We start from the raw sequence: 16,512 nt of genomic DNA, 5'->3' as shown, positions 1-16,512 counted from the left end.
ATGGAAAGGCACACAGAAACTAAAAGTTCAGTCTCTGTGTGCCTTTTCATCTGAAGTTTCTTGTAGGTAGTATATGTAAGGGTCTTGTTTCCTTATCCATTCAGTCACTCTATCTTTTGATTGGAGCATTTAATCCACTTACATTAAAAGTCTTTGTTGATAGATAAGTAGTTATTGCTATTTTATTATTCATTTTTTAAAATCTTTTTGTCTTAAAAATTCCCTCTAAGATTCCTTGTAATACTGATTTGCTTGTGCTAAACTCCTTTAATTCTTCTTGTCTGGGAAGTTCTTTATCTGTTCTATTCTAAATGATATCTTTGCTTGGTTGATTCATCCTGGTTGTAGGTCCTTGCTCTTCATCACTTTGACTAATTCGTGCCAATCCCTTCTGGCCTGCAAAGTTTCTGTTGAGAAATCAGCTGACAATCTTATGAGAACTTCCTTGGCGGTAACTAACTGCTTTTCTCTTGCTGCTTTTAAGAGTCTCTCTTTGTCTTTAACCTTTGGCATTTTAATTATGGTGTGTCTTGGTGTGGGCCTCTTTGAGTTCATCTTGTCTGGGACTCTTTGCACTTCCTGGGCTTATATATCTTTTCCTTTGCCAAGTTAGGGAAGATTTTAGTCATTATTTCTTCAAATAGATTTTCAATTCCTTGCTCTCTCTCTTCTCCTTCTGGTACACCTATGATGCAAATATTGTTACACTTGATGTTGTCCCAGAGGCCCCTTACACTACCCTCATTTTTTGGATTCTTTTTCCTTTTCCGATTGGGTGTTTTCTGCTATTGTATCTTTTAAATTGCTGATTCAGTCCTCTGCTTCATCTAATCTCTTGTTGATTCCCTCTAATGTATTCTTCATTTCAGTATTCTTTATTTATAACTTTTTTATGTTTTCTATCTCCATTTTTATGCTTCCTATCTCTTTGTTGAAGTTCTCCCTGAGATCATTAAGCATCCCTATAACCAGTGTTTGGAACTCTGTGTCTGGTAGTTTGCTTGTCTCCATTTTGTTTAGTTTTATTCTGGAGCTTTGTTCTGTTCTTTTATTTAGGACATGTTTCTTTGTCTCCCCATTTTGGCTGTCTCCCTGTGTTTGTTTCTGTGCATTAAGTAGAGCTGCTATGTCTCCTGGTCTTAGTAGAGTGGCCTTATGTAGTAGGTGTCCTGTGGGACCCAGTGGTGCTGTCTCCCTGGTCAGCAGAGACAAGTGCTCCAGGTGTGTCCCTTGTGTGGGTTGTGTGTGCCCTCCTGTTGTAGTTGAGCCTTGATTACCATTTGCTTGTCAATAGGAGGGATTGACCCTCAGGCTAATTGATTGTGGAAACTGGCAGTGACTACAGTGGAGGAGCTGTGGTGCAAAAGCTGACCCTACAATGCAAGGTTCACTTTAGCATGGCTCTGGTACCTGCCAAGTTTGCCCTTTGGGTATGTCACCCTTGGAAGCAGCCAGGTGATGCTCAAACTTGGTTCAAAGCTGGCAACCAGGAATGCCAACCTTGGGGCCTCTTGGGAGGGAACCCACTCAGGCCAAGTTTAGCTGCAGCCTGTGCCCTGCCCAGGTCACCTGGTATGAGACACAATCCACAGATGGCCACCACAGGCACCGGGCTTGAAGGTACCTTGAGAGGACAATTTGCGAACTGAGGCAGGCTGCATCAGTGCAGACTTAGGGCTGCTCAGCCAGAGGTACAGGACACACTGAAGCCAGATACTGCTTGTTTGGGTTTTGTGAACCTTTGAGAGATTTTATGTAAGTCCACAAAAAAGCCAATGTTAGTGGCTTGGGTCTGCCTGAAAGTTGGGTGGGATGTGGTCTCAGGGGATCACTAGGATGGAGCACATGAAAGGTGATAGCCAGCTTGATGGCAACTCACAAATGGCATCTGCCTGCATCTGTCTACATGCAGGGAAAGGGAGGGCTCAACAAAGAAGCAATGGCTTTTGCCAGCTCATCCCTCCAGGAGAAAGCTGCTCCTTCAGCCCTTACACTGAGGCTAGACAATTCAGTTCCTCCCCATTAGCCCCTGGTGCCTTCTGAGCTGCTGCCCAAGTGCTGGAGCTCAGAGCCAGTGAATCCATCAGCAAGTAAATCCATGCACAGGTCCTTTAAAAGGAGCACCTACTACTGCAGCCACCCTCCAGCTTGCTCAGCTCAATCTCAGCTGGTTTTCACAGCCAGAAGTTAAGGGGACTTCTCTCTGTGGCACTGAAACCTTGGAATGGGGAGCCTGGTGTTGGTCTGGGACTCCTCCAGAGAGGACCTCCACAGCCGAGATATCCCTCCCAATTTTTAATGGTCACATGCAGGCGTGGTCACCTACCAGTCTTGAGGTGGCTTCTTCTGTATGTCTGTAGTTGTAGGGTTTGGTTCAGCTAGACTTCAGGTGATTCTCAATGATGGTTGTTCTGTAGTTTAGTTGTAATTGATGTGGTCCAAAGAGGAGGTGAGCACTCTGCCATCTTGACTGGAAATTGTTTAGGGTTTTTTTAGTTGACATAAAATACACATAACATAAAATTTACCCTCTTAGCCATTTTTAAGAGTACTATTCGATGGTATTAAATACTTTCACATTGTTGTGCCACCATCACCACCATCAATTCCCATGTGATTTTTCATCTTGCAAAGCTGAAATTCTATGCCTATTAAACAATAACTTCCCATTCTCCCCTCCCCTTGGTCCCTGGCAACCACCATTATACTTTCTGTCTTTATTATTTGGGCTATTCTAAGTACCTCATATAAATGGAATTATACAGTATTTGTCTTTTTGTGCCTGGCTTAATTCCCTTAGCATGTTCTCAAGGTTTCTCCATGTTGTAGCATATGTCAGAACTTCCTTCCCTTTTTTAAGGCTGAATATATCCATTGTATGTGTATACTGCATTTTGTTTATCTATTCATCCATCAATGGACACTTGGGTTACTTCCATATTTTAGCTATTGTGAATAATGCTGCTATGAACTTGGTGTACAAATATCTCTTGAGCTCCTGCTTTCAATTCTTTTGGGTATATACTCAAAGGTAGAATTGCTGGATCATATGATAATTTTAATTTTTTGAGGACCCACCATACTGTTTTCCACAGCAGCTCTACCATTTCACATTTTCGCTGATAGTGCGCAAGGGTTCCAATTTCTCCACATCCTTGCCAATGCTTATTATTTTCGGGGTTTTTGATAGTAGCCAACCTAACGGGTATGAGGTGGTATTTCATAGTTTTGATTTCCCTAATAATCAGTGATGTTGAGCATCTTATCATGTACTTACTGGCCATTTGTATATCTTCTTTGGAAAAATGTCTAAGTCCTTTGCCCATTTTTGAATTGGATTGTTCATTTTTTGTTGAGTTTTCAGAGTTTTCTATATATTCTGGATATTGATCTCTTATCAGATATATGATTTGCAAATATTTTCTCCCATTCTGTGGGTTGCCTTTTTACTCTTTGGATGCAGAAACTTTTTAAATTTTCATGAAGTTCAATTTGTCTGCTTTTTCTTTTGTTATGAGTGCCTTAGGTGTCATAGTCAAGAAATCCTCGCCAAATCCAACGTCATGAAGCTTTTATCGTATGTTTTCTTCTAAGATGTTTATCATTTTAGGTCTTACATTTAGGTCCTTGATCCATTTTTAGTAAATTTTTGTGTATGGTATTAGGTAAGGGTCCAACATCATTCTTTTGCATGTGGATGTCTAGTTTCCCAGTACTGTTTGTTTAAAAGACCGTCCTTTCCCCATTAAATGATCTTGGTACCCTTGTTCAAAAGTCATTTGACCATATATGTGAGGGTTTATTTCCGGGTATCTATTCTATTCATATGTAATATGTCTATCTCTGTGCCAATACCACACTGTTTTGATTTCTGTAGCTTTGTAGTAAGTTTGAAATTAGAAGGTGTGAATCCTCCCGTTTTGTTGTTCTTCTTCAAGATTGTTTTGTCTCTTTAGGATCCCTTGAGATACCATATAAATTTTAGAATGGATTTTTCTATTTCTTATTGCTATTTGTTTTTAAGGCTATAGATTTTCCTTTGTTCACTGATTAAATATATCTCAAGTATTTTGATAAGTAATGCTTTTATTGTCTTTTGTTTTCAGAAATTCTGTAATTTCTGTTTGTATTTCCCTTTCATCCAAAAGCTGTTTAATAGAAGGTTCATAAATTTATAGGTGGAAAGGATTTTTAATTTGATTTTTTTAATTCTAGTTTTCTTGTATTGGCATATTAGAGATTAATATTTCTACTTTATGGAACTTATTAGTGTTTTCTTTCATTTAATATATCCTCAATTTTTGTAAATGTCCCATGTGCTCTTGAAAGGATGATACATTCTCTATTATTAGGTGTGGTGCTTGATATTTCCCCTTATATGTTTTACCTTATTATTATGTTTAGATCTTCTATATCTTATTTTTGTCTACTGGATCTGTCCTATACTGAGAATGCCATGCTAAAGACTCCTATTCTAATGTGATTTTGCCCATTTTTCCTTGCATCTCCTGTAGTTTCTTCTTTCAAGGTGCTGCTGTGTTATTTGGTGTGTGTATATGTGTATAACTCTTATATCTTGTGATATCATGACTTCCAGAATTTTTTATCAAATATACTTTATCTGGTGTCTGGATTGATTTCTTATCATTTCAATTTGTCTGGTATATTCTTGTCCATCCCTTTATTTTTAGCCATTTTGAATTACTTTGTTTTATGTGTTTTTCTTTCATGCAGCACATAGTTGAGTTTTGATTAATGAACTAATCTAAAAATCTCTTATTTTGATAAGCAAGTCATTCCCATTCTTATTTATTGAAATGACAGATATGTTTGGTCTCAATACTGTCATATTATTGTTATACTGTGTATATTAGAATTACTGTGTGTATTAGTTTCCTAGAGTTGCAATAACAAATAGTCACAGACTGGGAGACTTAAAACAACACAAATTTACTCTCTCTGGAGTCTAGAAGTCCAAAGTCAAGGTGTTGGCAGATCCATGATCCCTCTCAAAAACTCCTTCAAGCCTTCTTCTAGGGAAGAATCCTTCCTTGCCTCTTCCTCCTTTCTGGTTGTTGCCAGTAATCCTTGGCATTCCCTGGCTTACAACTATATCATTCTAATTTCTGTCTGTCTTCACATGGTTGTCTTTCCTCTGCATATCAATCTTGTTCCTGTTGGGCTGCTATAACAGAATACCATAGACTGGGTGGTTAATAAACAACAGACATTTCTTTCTCACAGTTCTGGAGGCTGGGAAGTCCAGGATCAAGTTGTCAGTAGATTTGGTGTCTGTTGAGGGCCTGCTTCCAGATCATAGATGGCTGTCATCTCATTGTATCTTCACATGGCAGAAGGGGGTGAAGGGGCTCTCTTGGGTCCAAAGAAGGCACTAATCCTATTTATGAGGGCTTCACCCCCATAACCTAATCACCTCCCAAAGATCCCACTTCCAAATACCTTCACATCGGAGATTAGGTTTCAACATATGAATTTGGGGGGTACACAAACATTCAGTCCATAGCAGAATCTGTGTCCAAATTTCCCTCTTCTTATAAACATACCAGTCATTGAATTAGGGCCCACCCTAATTCGATAGGATATCTCAACTTGATTACATCTATAAAGACCTTATTTCCAAATAAGGCTAAATACACTGGTTCTGGATAGACATGAATTTTGGGGGGACATCATTCAACCCAGTATACTGGGTTTTTTTCTCTATAGTATGTCTTCTTTGCTTTTTTAAAATATAAATGTTTTCATGTTTAAGAAGGTTTATATTTTTTGTTCTATGGCTACCACAGTATTTAGTTCTTTCATAGATGCTTAATCTCCTTTCCTTTATTCAAACATCTGCTAACTGGTTTGTCAGTATTTTTCATTGTGGTGAAATACACACAACATAACATTTATCATCTTCACCTTTTTAAAGCACAGTTCAGTGCTATTATTGTTGTGCAATCATCACCACCATCCATCTCCAGAACTCTTTTCAGCTTACAAAACTGAAACTCCCTACCCATTAAATAACAACTCCTCATTTCACTTCTCCCTCAGCCCCTGGCAACCATCATTCCACTTTTTGTCTCTATGAATCTGACTACTCTAGGTAGCTCATATGTGGAATCATACAGTATTTGTCCTTTTGTGACTGGTTATATTTTGTCAGTATTTAATGGTTTCCTTTGACTTTTATTTATTACCTATACAACTATTAGTGATCTTATTGTACTTTCTCCTTTCTCCCTCCCTACTCCTTCTATTTCTAGTTGCATTATTTTCACTTTTAATGTGTATGTGTTATTCTTCTGCCCATGTCCCTATCCTTATTTTAGTCTGAGATCTAGAATTAACTCTCTGAAATGTCCACCTCAGTTCTTTAAGTGAAGTTTTCCCAGTCATCTCTTGGTTGGATGAAGCTCATCCACTATAGATTCCTCAAATTGGGCTCACGGGCACAGTGTTTTCTGAGTTCGTGCAGGTTTGTAAATTTTTTCATAGACTTGAAGGATAATTTTGCTGAATATAAACTATTTATCTCAAGGGTCAGATTTCTAGTGATAAAGGAGCTGCTTCAGGTCCTCCTCCAGTCTCACCAGCAACCAGCTGCTTTTCTCTCACGAGCTCAAGTGTCTTCTGTGCCCCTCCTGAAGAGATGTAAGAGATCCACAGCACGCAGTGCAAGCACCTTAACTGGGTCTTTGTCTTTAATGCAGTGAGAAAGTGAATCGGGGTTCCACTTCTTTTTAAGAGGTCATTTTTACTGTTTCTTTCTTGGTTCTCAAGTTAAGTAAAACCTGGCTAGTTCTATTTCCCCTGGAAAAAATAATATTTATCTCACACTTTGTTTCCTTGAGTTTCTTAAAAATGCTCTAAACTTGCCTTGATTTCATTATTGTTCTAGAGAAGTATGATGCTGGCCTAATTTTCTTACCTTTAAAAGTCATTTGGTCTTTTTGTCTGGATTCTCTGAGTATTTTATTTTCTCTGTCTTTTATGTTGAATAGTTTTACTAAGATTTATATTGGAATTGGTTATTCTGTTCCAATTTTTCTAGGCATAGGGTGGGCCCTTCAATATGTAAATTTAAATTTTTTCTTATTTCCTGAAAGCTTTCTTGGATTATGATTTTAAATATTCTGTCCCATATTTTTTTAGACCCTTCAGTTACACACATGTTGATATTTCTTTCCCTGTCTTCCATTTCATTTGGTAATTTTCCCATGGAAATATGATATTAGCCTGAGGAAGAAAAGAATGATTGGTCACTTGCACATATATTTGAAATCATCTTAATTATATTATCTGCCTAATTGTATAAAGTATATTTTGGGCTGTTGTGTTTGTCTTTGGAGCTTTGATCAAAGGTTGTCATTGGATGGGAAAATAAATGTCTCCAAAAATTAAATCTGTTTAAACACGATATACTTACTTTGATCTCAGGAAATTAGGCAAGATTTAAAGCTATTTATGGGCCACGGCTTTCTCTGTAATTTATTTTACTTTGATTTACTTTGCTGTCACTTTGGTAATGGAGAATTATTATTCTACCCTAGACCAGATAATCCGAGAAAGAAAGAAGTCCCTCAAGACTGAGAAGAAGCAGGGTAACACTCAAAAGAAGTACCAGGATTTTCTGGATATTGTTCTTTCTGCCCAGGTAAATCTTTTAAGTTTCTGAACCTGCTCATATATCTAATCGTGAAGGTAGGTGGGTGAGTGGGCAGGATAGGAGATAAAAGCAGTATTGGTCAACTAAATTTAACAATATTTTTGAATTAATCGGTTGGCTCCATAGATTTTTGTTTTGTTTTGTTTATTTTTTTTAGTTTCAGGTGTACAAAACAATGTAATAGACATTTACACCTCTCATAAACCCCCCTCCCCCAATCTACTACCCCTCTGACATCATATATACCTGTTACAATTCCATTGACTCTATTCCCTATGCTGTACTCCACATCCTGTTACTATATATATGTATGTATATATATATACACACACACACACACACACACACACACACACACACACACACACACACACATATATATGTATAAAATTACAGTTGACATTCATTATTATTCAGCTTCAGCTTCAGGTGTATAGCTCAGTGGTCAGGCATGTACACCGTCCATGAAGTGATTTCCCTAATGAGACCAGTGCCTATCTGACGTCCTACAAAATCTTTACAACATTACTGATTATATTCCCCCAAATGTCTTTCATATCCCTGTGACAATATTGTCACTACGAATTTGTGCTTTCTAATCCCCTCACCTTCTCCCTCATCCCCACCCACCCTCCCATCTAGCAACCCTCAGTTTTTTTCTCTGTATCTCTGAGACTATTTCTGTTTAGTTTGCTCATTTATTCTGTTCTTTAGATTCCACATATAAGTGAGATCATATGGTATTTGTCTGTCTCTGCCTGACTTATTTCACTTAGCACAATGTTCTCTAGGTCCATCCATATTGTTGCAAATGGTAAGATTTCATTCTTCTTTATGGCCGACTAATACTCCAGTGTACAAAGGTACCACCGTTTCCGTGTGGCTGCAAAGGTTCTGAAGTAAAGATAAAATTCTGCAACTCTGTCACTAGAGAGTCAGATAAGGCTAAATTTTGTACTAATCTGGCAGCATTGGTGACTATCATAAAGATACATGGTAGTTCAGGAAAACACAGGAGAATGGGTCATAGGGTAAGCTGATGAAATGATGAGACAGTGCTAGAAAAATCTGGATAAATCTGGCAGGATGATTGGAGGAAGTCTTTACAAGGTTTGATTTCCTTATTTAACTTTAGTCCTCCTTAATGATTTGAGCAAAATGTGGCTCATAGTACACATTTGTTGAGCTGAATTAAAAATTGAACCTCTCATTGAAAACTCTAGTTTCTGGGGTGGGGGGTGGGAGATGAGGGTAAGGGGGATCAAATATATGGTGATGGAAGGAGAACTGACTCTGGGTGGTGAACACACAATGGGATTTATAGATGATGGATTACAGAATTGTACACCTGAAATCTATGTAATTTTACTAACAATTGTCACCCCAATAAATTAAAAAAAAAACAACAAACTCTAATTTCCTCCCTAAAACCATTATTTCGTTGGGGCTGCAAATGTTTATAAACCGACATTGCCTAAAAATATCTCTACTGTGCTTTCTAGGATGAAAATGGTAACAACTTCTCAGATACTGACCTACGGTCCGAGGTGAACACTTTCATGGTGGCAGGGCAAGACACTGTGGGAGGGAGCATTTCCTGGATCCTCTACCACCTGGCTCAGAACCCTGAGCATCAGGAGAGATGCCGGGAAGAGATCAGAGGCATCCTGGGAGATGGGTCAGCTATCACCTGGTAAGACCTGCATCCCTAAACATTTCATCCTACTTTTCATGGGATTTTGCTTTATTCTTTCTTCTGGTACCTTGGTGACTATAGTGCTTCAAGATGTGTGTATATGGAAGCAGAAGAGGCAGGCAACCATTCTGCTCTTTTTCTAGAGGGCCCAAAATTATCCCTTTGCCTTTTGCAAAAGAAGTTCACTCATCCATAAATTATCTGTTTCATTGGTTTTCTAATCAGTGGTGTGTAAATTGTCCTATTTCTGTCTTTCACCCAGGCTCTAATGCGTTGGAAATGGGGACTTGATCCCTAGACTTGCATTTAGAGCTTGAATGGTAGTGCTCAAGTGGGGCTCTTCTTCTGAGAGGTCATCTGCATCATGTAAGCCTCCTTGTGGACATTCTCTCCCATCCCCTTGTTCACTCTTCAGGATTGGCTTTGGACTTTGAACATAATACAAAAGGATACACACTGAAGTTGAGTCTAACAACTATAGCTGAGAACATTTTAAGTAATAAGGCACTAAAAATATATGCAAGACTATGTGTGGATTTTGCCCTCAATGACTTCACCCCTTGTACAGGAGACAGGTCCCCATACAGATAATTAGAGAATAACATGATAAGGGTAACGAGAGAGATATGTACTGGCCACCACAGAAACTAAAAGACAGGTGCCTAACGTGGCATCGGGGGCTTCAAGGAGACTTCCTGGGATATTATATGCCTAAGCTGCCCCTTATAGGATATGTAGGAGTTAGCCAGGTAGAAAACTTCAACTCCATTTCACTAGACTTTGAGCCTATCTTGCTGTTACTGAAAGCCAGGTTATGAATTTCCTCTTAGACATGCTATTTGGAAAGACCACACATATCCTTGATATAAACCACACTCTTCACTCTAGCTAGATATTTCACATATCATTGTTTTGCTGGTCAAAGGGGACAGAAAGGTAAAAATGCTAAGGGCAACCCAGTCCCATGACTAGGGGGAAAACATCATATTTCAAATGCATAGGGCAACTCAATTAGAACATTTGCAAAGGAAAATTTAAATTTATATGGGCATAGTAGAGATCTCACTTTTTATAAGAAAATAATAGTCATTTCCTGCCATAAATTAAGTGTCTAATCAATACAGCACAAAATGCAGTGTTGATTGGTCATTTTTTATTCATTCATTGAATTTGGAAACACTGTATACTACCTCTCCAAATTAATTTGATATTTTAACCTTGATTAGGGTAGATATTTATATAACTCAAATATTAACCTTTCTTGTTCTTGTTTGGCTTATGTGAAATGTGAGAACAACAAAGAAATCTTTGCCAGGTGAGAAAACAAAGTCCAGAGGATCTCTTAACTACTCGTTTATTTTAATGAGAGAAATGGCAATCATGTTGTAGGGAATAAAATATGTTTTTATCCTATAATATGACCGTGTAGTTACATTTAATGACATTTGTATATAGCAGTCTGAGAATTGATAATATTTTTAGACAGATAATAAAACTATACTGCAAAGAGCAATTTCTGAAAAACGTGGAAAGTTGTTCAGTGTCTCCATTTAGCTCCTTGTCAACCCATTTCTGCATTGGGTTGAAATTCCTCTCGTCTTTTTGCACCAGGGCTGAGATGGACAACACTGTTTTTCTTAAATACGCAAAGTGCCAGACTAAGCACAATGAGTCTTTTTATTCTGGGCTCAAAATTAAAATTTCACATTACTGAATGGCCCAAGTCTGCATTCAAAATAAGTACTCAGAAAGGCAAATAGAAATACAATAAAGCAAATAGACTACCTATTATATGCAGTCATTTTATTGAATCAACCTGACTAGCTGAGATGCAAATAAAAACCTTATTCTTTTCCTGCCAACACTTCAAACTTGCTATGTGGGGCAGGTTCTTATAATCTCTGGTCTGAGATCTTGAGTGAATCCCGTAGTGTTTCCATCCATTTAAATCACAAGAGCAGTCTCATTTCAGTAATTAAACTGTATGATCCAGTGTAATATTCAAAACTTCCAATTCTTATTCACTTGGAGCACCTCCCTCCATCCCAGCTCAGTACTTCTTTGGTCTGGAAGCCCATGGTAGGTAAAGGGCTGTGGTTGGCTTCTTCCTGCTGACCAGTTTCTCCCCGACCGTGCTGCTTTTGACTTTCCAAAAATGGTCCCAGGCGGGACAAAGGATAAGGAGAAAGCCGTTGGTACTGTTATGATCTTGCCCACTGACCTTGGCAGTTATTCAATGCTTCCTTTTACTTTCAGTGGGTACATCTGTGGGTTTCTTGGAGAGTCCCTCACTGGAACTTTGCAGTGGTGATTCATGAGGCAAGGGAATTCTTGTCCTTAGAGTTCCCTTCAAGCTGGTTCAGAGCTCTCGCTTTCCGGTTCATTGGCCCATAGGACACACGGGACTGTTCTTGCCTTGTCCCTGTTGCTCTTTCCTGCCTCTCCGACTGTTCTGATTCACAGCCTTTCTTATCAGTCCTATGCTTCCCAAACCCCAGAGAGCACATGTCAGATCACCTACATGATCCTCTTGAAGCCCCTCTTTGCTTAACATGGCAGGGGACAGCTTCCTCCATTCTCCATAGCATTCCAGCAATGCTCTTTAAAGGATTTTTTTTCTCTCCCTCTCAAAACTCTTAAGCCTCCTTTCTTCAACCCTTAGTCATTCCATGTCTTTTCTTGATTTAAGTGATGAGCTAAGGGTTGCAAAATTGGTTTTCAGAAATCTTCTTAGCAAATCCTTTACTGTAGCACCTTACTTTATAATGAGGATTTTGGCACCTGTTTGGGTCCTCTTCCTTTGAGACCTCAGCTGAGCCTGAGGCAGAAAGAGTCCCATTGGAACATTCTGTTACATAAACCAATTGGAAAAATAACTTTAACCTGAGGATGATACTTACCAGGAAAAAACATCAAATAGAAAAAAAAATATCAACATTTACAGACTGGATGTGGAGCTGAGTCCCCTGTCCTCTCTCTCTCGTGCTCACAGGGACCAGCTGAAAAACATGTCATACACCACAATGTGTATCAAGGAGTCTCTCCGATTGATGCCTACCGCCTTTTCCATTTCCAGAGAACTCAGCAAGCCCATTACCTTCCCAGACGGACGCTCCTTGCCTGCAGGTGTTTGATTTCTTTTCCTATGCAGTTTCTAGAGACTGTGGGATCCTGGGGAGAGTAAAAAGGCCAGGGGATTTCTCAAGTCTTGGAGAAGTCAAAAGGCAATCCTTAGGACATGTGGCTTAAGAGTGGGTACCTATTAAGTAAAAGCTCGGCAGGTAATGCCTTGATCAGATGTGGGTTTCAGAGACTTTCCTAAAGGCACATAGCCATTTGCAGCAAAGCTAGCCCCAGAACCTGTGTCGCCAGAATCAGAATACAGGGTTTCTTCCACTGTGGGACATTATTTCTAAGATAATCTTTGTTTGGCTGAGTTTCAAACTCATGTGAGACTTCATGGGAGGTAAGCACTATTATGTTTATCTAGAAGACCCAAGAAAAGTGTTTGGCTTCATTATCATAATAATATCACCCTAATAAGTGTGCAGCACTTAATAGTTTACACAGAGCCTTCCAACATATTATCTCAATTTTTCCCCTGGAACATGATCTTAGCAGATACTTATATAGTGCTTTGCAGTTTACACAGCACTTTCAAATACTTTTGGGGTAGCCAAAAACCCACGTGGGGGACTCCAGTGTGCAGTGAGCAGAGCTAGACCTCACTCGGAGGTCCCATGCCATAACCCAGTGCTCTTCAGAATAACACAGGTTTCTGAGCAGGGTGAGTGGGACACAGAGGGGTCACGTGAGACACCTTCCTTATCTGCTTCAGTGTTCTATTAACTCTTGCCATTGGACACAAGCTGACAGGATTGCTTGTAGCAAATACCAACAACGTGTCACTTACTGTGACTTTGTTGACAGACTAAGAATTATTTCTGGTAATCAAATCATCTCAAATTGTCTCTCCTCTGTCTTTTTTAAAAATCCCCAAGCTACATGGCTATTTGCCAAAATTCCCTGCCCTCTATGAATAAACATCATCTTGTCATTCAATTTACACAATGGAATTATGGTTTTGTTCTTATGCACCCAAACTATTTGGAGTGGATGCTTTATAGTGAATTAATAGATGTAGAGAACCTTATCCACGGTTTTGCTTTCCATGGTTTCAGTTACCCATAGTCACCCGAGGTCCAAAGCCCTTTTTTTACTTAATAATGACCTCAAAGCACAAGAGTAGTCATGCTGGTAATTTGGATGTGCCAACAAGAAGCTGTGAAGAACTTTCTTAAAGAGAAAAGGTAGAAGTTCTCAACTTAACAAGGAAAGAGAAAAAAATCTTATGCTGAGTTTGCTAAGATCTATGGTAAGAATGAATCTTCTATCCGTGAAATTGTGAAGAAGGAAAAGAAATGTGTGCTCGTTTCGCACCTCAAACTGCGAAAGTTATCACCACAGTGCGTGATAAGTGCTTACTTAAGATGGAAAAAAGACATTAAATTTGTGGGTGGAAGACATGAACAGAAAACACATTCTGCCTGACAGCAGCGTGTTGTACCAGAAAGCATTGAGCCTACATGAAGACTTCAGCTAGGGATCCCCTAAAATGAGTTACACCAAGGCATTTACTGCAGTCAGGAATGGTTATACAGATTCAGGAATAAGCTTGGTATTTTACAATCTCACATCATCACAAGAAATGTGAGTACAGTACAATAAGATATTTTGAGAGACTACAGTCACCTAACTTTTATTACAGTATATTATTATATAATTGTTCTATTTTATTATTAGCTGGTGTTAATCTCTCACTGTGCCTAATGTATAAATTGAACTTTATCATAGGTATGTATGTACAGAAAAAAACATAGTAGATATACGGTTTGGTGCTATGCATGGTTTCAGGCATCCACTAGAGGTCTTGGAACATATCCCTCATGGATAAGGAGGGACTACTGTATAAATAATTTCCAGACGTAGCAGAAAACATAAGCATGGGTTATCATTTTGACACGATACCAATAGCTCTTTATGATAGAATCATGGATTCATAGATCACTGCTTTGAAAACTAAGGAGACATCAAACTGCATCCTCCCATGGGTCCTTCACAGCTGTCTTCAGCTGCAGCACACAGAGGTCTGCCAGCAGCTAGCTCTTTCCCTTCAGAAGAGAAATCTTTCTGAAGAGTGGTATCACAGTAGCCTACTGCCTATTCTTTCTCCTGCAATCTCCTATGTTTCTTTCCTTTCTCAGGAATAACAGTGGTTCTCAGTATTTGGGGTCTTCACCACAACCCTGCTGTCTGGGAAAACCCAAAGGTATGACTGTCTTACACGAAAATACTTAAAAGAACTAATGCTGTGCAATTTACTTTTTTTTAGCTGTGCTTGGAAGTAGCAAATGATGCAGCCAACAAAAATAGATATAGAAACCAAAAATGTAAGACTTTTCCACTCAAGAAAAACTGTCCTTTTCCCCTATTCCTACTTTATCTTTGTTTGAATGAATAAACTGGCATAATGCCACACAATCTGCTCTAAATTGCCATAGTCATTTACTTAAGAAGCTCTACCAAGCACTACCTAGATATCTGCAAGAGTGTAGAATGTCAATAATAATTCAGGTAACTCAAACTCCCTTTTGCTGGATGTAACAATCAGGGTTCTGGCGGGAAATCAACGACACACTGGAGTCGAGCAATTTGAGATGTTATGAAGGAACTATTGACAAAGGTATGGGTTAAGGTTTTGGAAAAGCAACATGGAGCAAATAACTATGGAAGTATTTACCACTTCTAGGCCTGATGGGACAATGGAGAGAGGGTTAGAAACCTGGAGAGAGAGCTTCCAGGAAAGGCCATGAGACAGGAATTGTGGCCATTAGTAGAACATGCAGCCAACCTGAGATGGCCTGGTAGGGAGGGGCTCAGGGAATAAATACCCCAAATGCTCTCTCCTCCCACCCTCCAGATCTCCTATCAATGCCTTTTCTTGGTCAAACCCAACAGAACAACATGTCAGCTTCTTGGAGCCCAGGGCAGAGCGATTTGGAAGGGAGGAGAGAAGATCTGGAGAGGCACAAAGAAGTTATGGAACATACCTGAGTTCCTTGGTTCAGTATCCTCTAAACTCTAAACACAACATGTACAAATGCTTCCTTTTACATAAGCTGCTAGGGTTTAAAATCTGTCACTTGTAAAAGGAAGTTGGACTGCATGTCTTAGTAACAACTGATCAAGTAATCATTTGGGTTTGACTTCTAAATAGGTGCACTCTTACCTCCAAAGTGAAAATAATACCACTGGCCATAGTATTTCTGCTTCCTTTTACTTAGTCTGGGTAACGGATTAGTCAATTTAGAAGCCAGCCAAGGTCACAGGTGTAGAGTTGCACAGCCCAAGATGGCAGCCATTAGCCATATGTGACTATCGAGCCCTTGAGATGTGGCTAGTCAGAATTGAGATGTACTAGAAATATAAAATACACACTGGGTCTTGAAGATGTAGTAAAAAAATGAAATATTTTCTTAACTATCATTTGTATTTGGTAGATATTGGAATGATATTTTCAGTTAAATAAATTATATTATTAAAATTCATTTTACCTTTTAAAAATGTGATTACCAAAACATTTAAAATTACGTGCATGGTTCACAATATATATCTGTTGATCGGTGCTAAGCAGTGGCTTAAGAAATGTGTTAATGGTGTTTGGGGGTATTGCCCTCTCATTTCAGGTCTTTGACCCTTTGAGGTTCTCTCCTGAGAATTGTAATCAGAGACACTCCCACTCCTTCTTACCATTCTCAGCCGGACCAAGGTGAGGACAACTTGAACTTGTTGAAAATACACAAAAATGTGTATTTGGGATAGCTTTTTTCCTTTAGCCCCTCAATTCTATAAAGTCTTCCATGGAACCCCACCTTCTCACATGACCAGTAGGTAGAACTTACTGCCTATCCGAGCCTCTGAGAGGGCCAGTTAGTTTCACAAAGGACAGTGCCCTTCTTTATCACATTCTATATAGCCATGCCACAGAACACTATCCCATGATGCAAGCTGTTGCTCATAGGCTCAATGCAGTCCTCCCCAACACAGGCAGGCTGCATTTATTTGTTCTCTAAAACTAGAA

At 39.0% G+C, this 16,512-nt stretch overlaps 1 protein-coding gene across 1 annotated transcript in view; it reads left to right on the top strand.

The window, feature by feature from the left end:
* CYP4X1 (cytochrome P450 family 4 subfamily X member 1) overlaps nucleotides 1-16,512 on the top strand; it is a 35,073-nt gene that overhangs the window by 17,061 nt on the left and 1,500 nt on the right. Inside the window, exons 7-11 of the mRNA XM_081055961.1 lie at nucleotides 7,560-7,663; nucleotides 9,178-9,368; nucleotides 12,364-12,497; nucleotides 14,636-14,700; nucleotides 16,118-16,200. Of these exons, the coding sequence (XP_080912087.1) occupies nucleotides 7,560-7,663; nucleotides 9,178-9,368; nucleotides 12,364-12,497; nucleotides 14,636-14,700; nucleotides 16,118-16,200 (577 nt within the window). The remainder of the gene's footprint in view (nucleotides 1-7,559; nucleotides 7,664-9,177; nucleotides 9,369-12,363; nucleotides 12,498-14,635; nucleotides 14,701-16,117; nucleotides 16,201-16,512) is intronic.

This window comes from Rhinolophus hipposideros (assembly GCF_964194185.1).
Source record: "Rhinolophus hipposideros genome assembly, chromosome: 8".
Lineage (NCBI taxonomy): Eukaryota > Metazoa > Chordata > Mammalia > Chiroptera > Rhinolophidae > Rhinolophus > Rhinolophus hipposideros.
The sequence above is the reverse complement of the archived record's forward strand: the minus strand, read 5'-3'. Positions and strand labels throughout refer to the sequence as shown.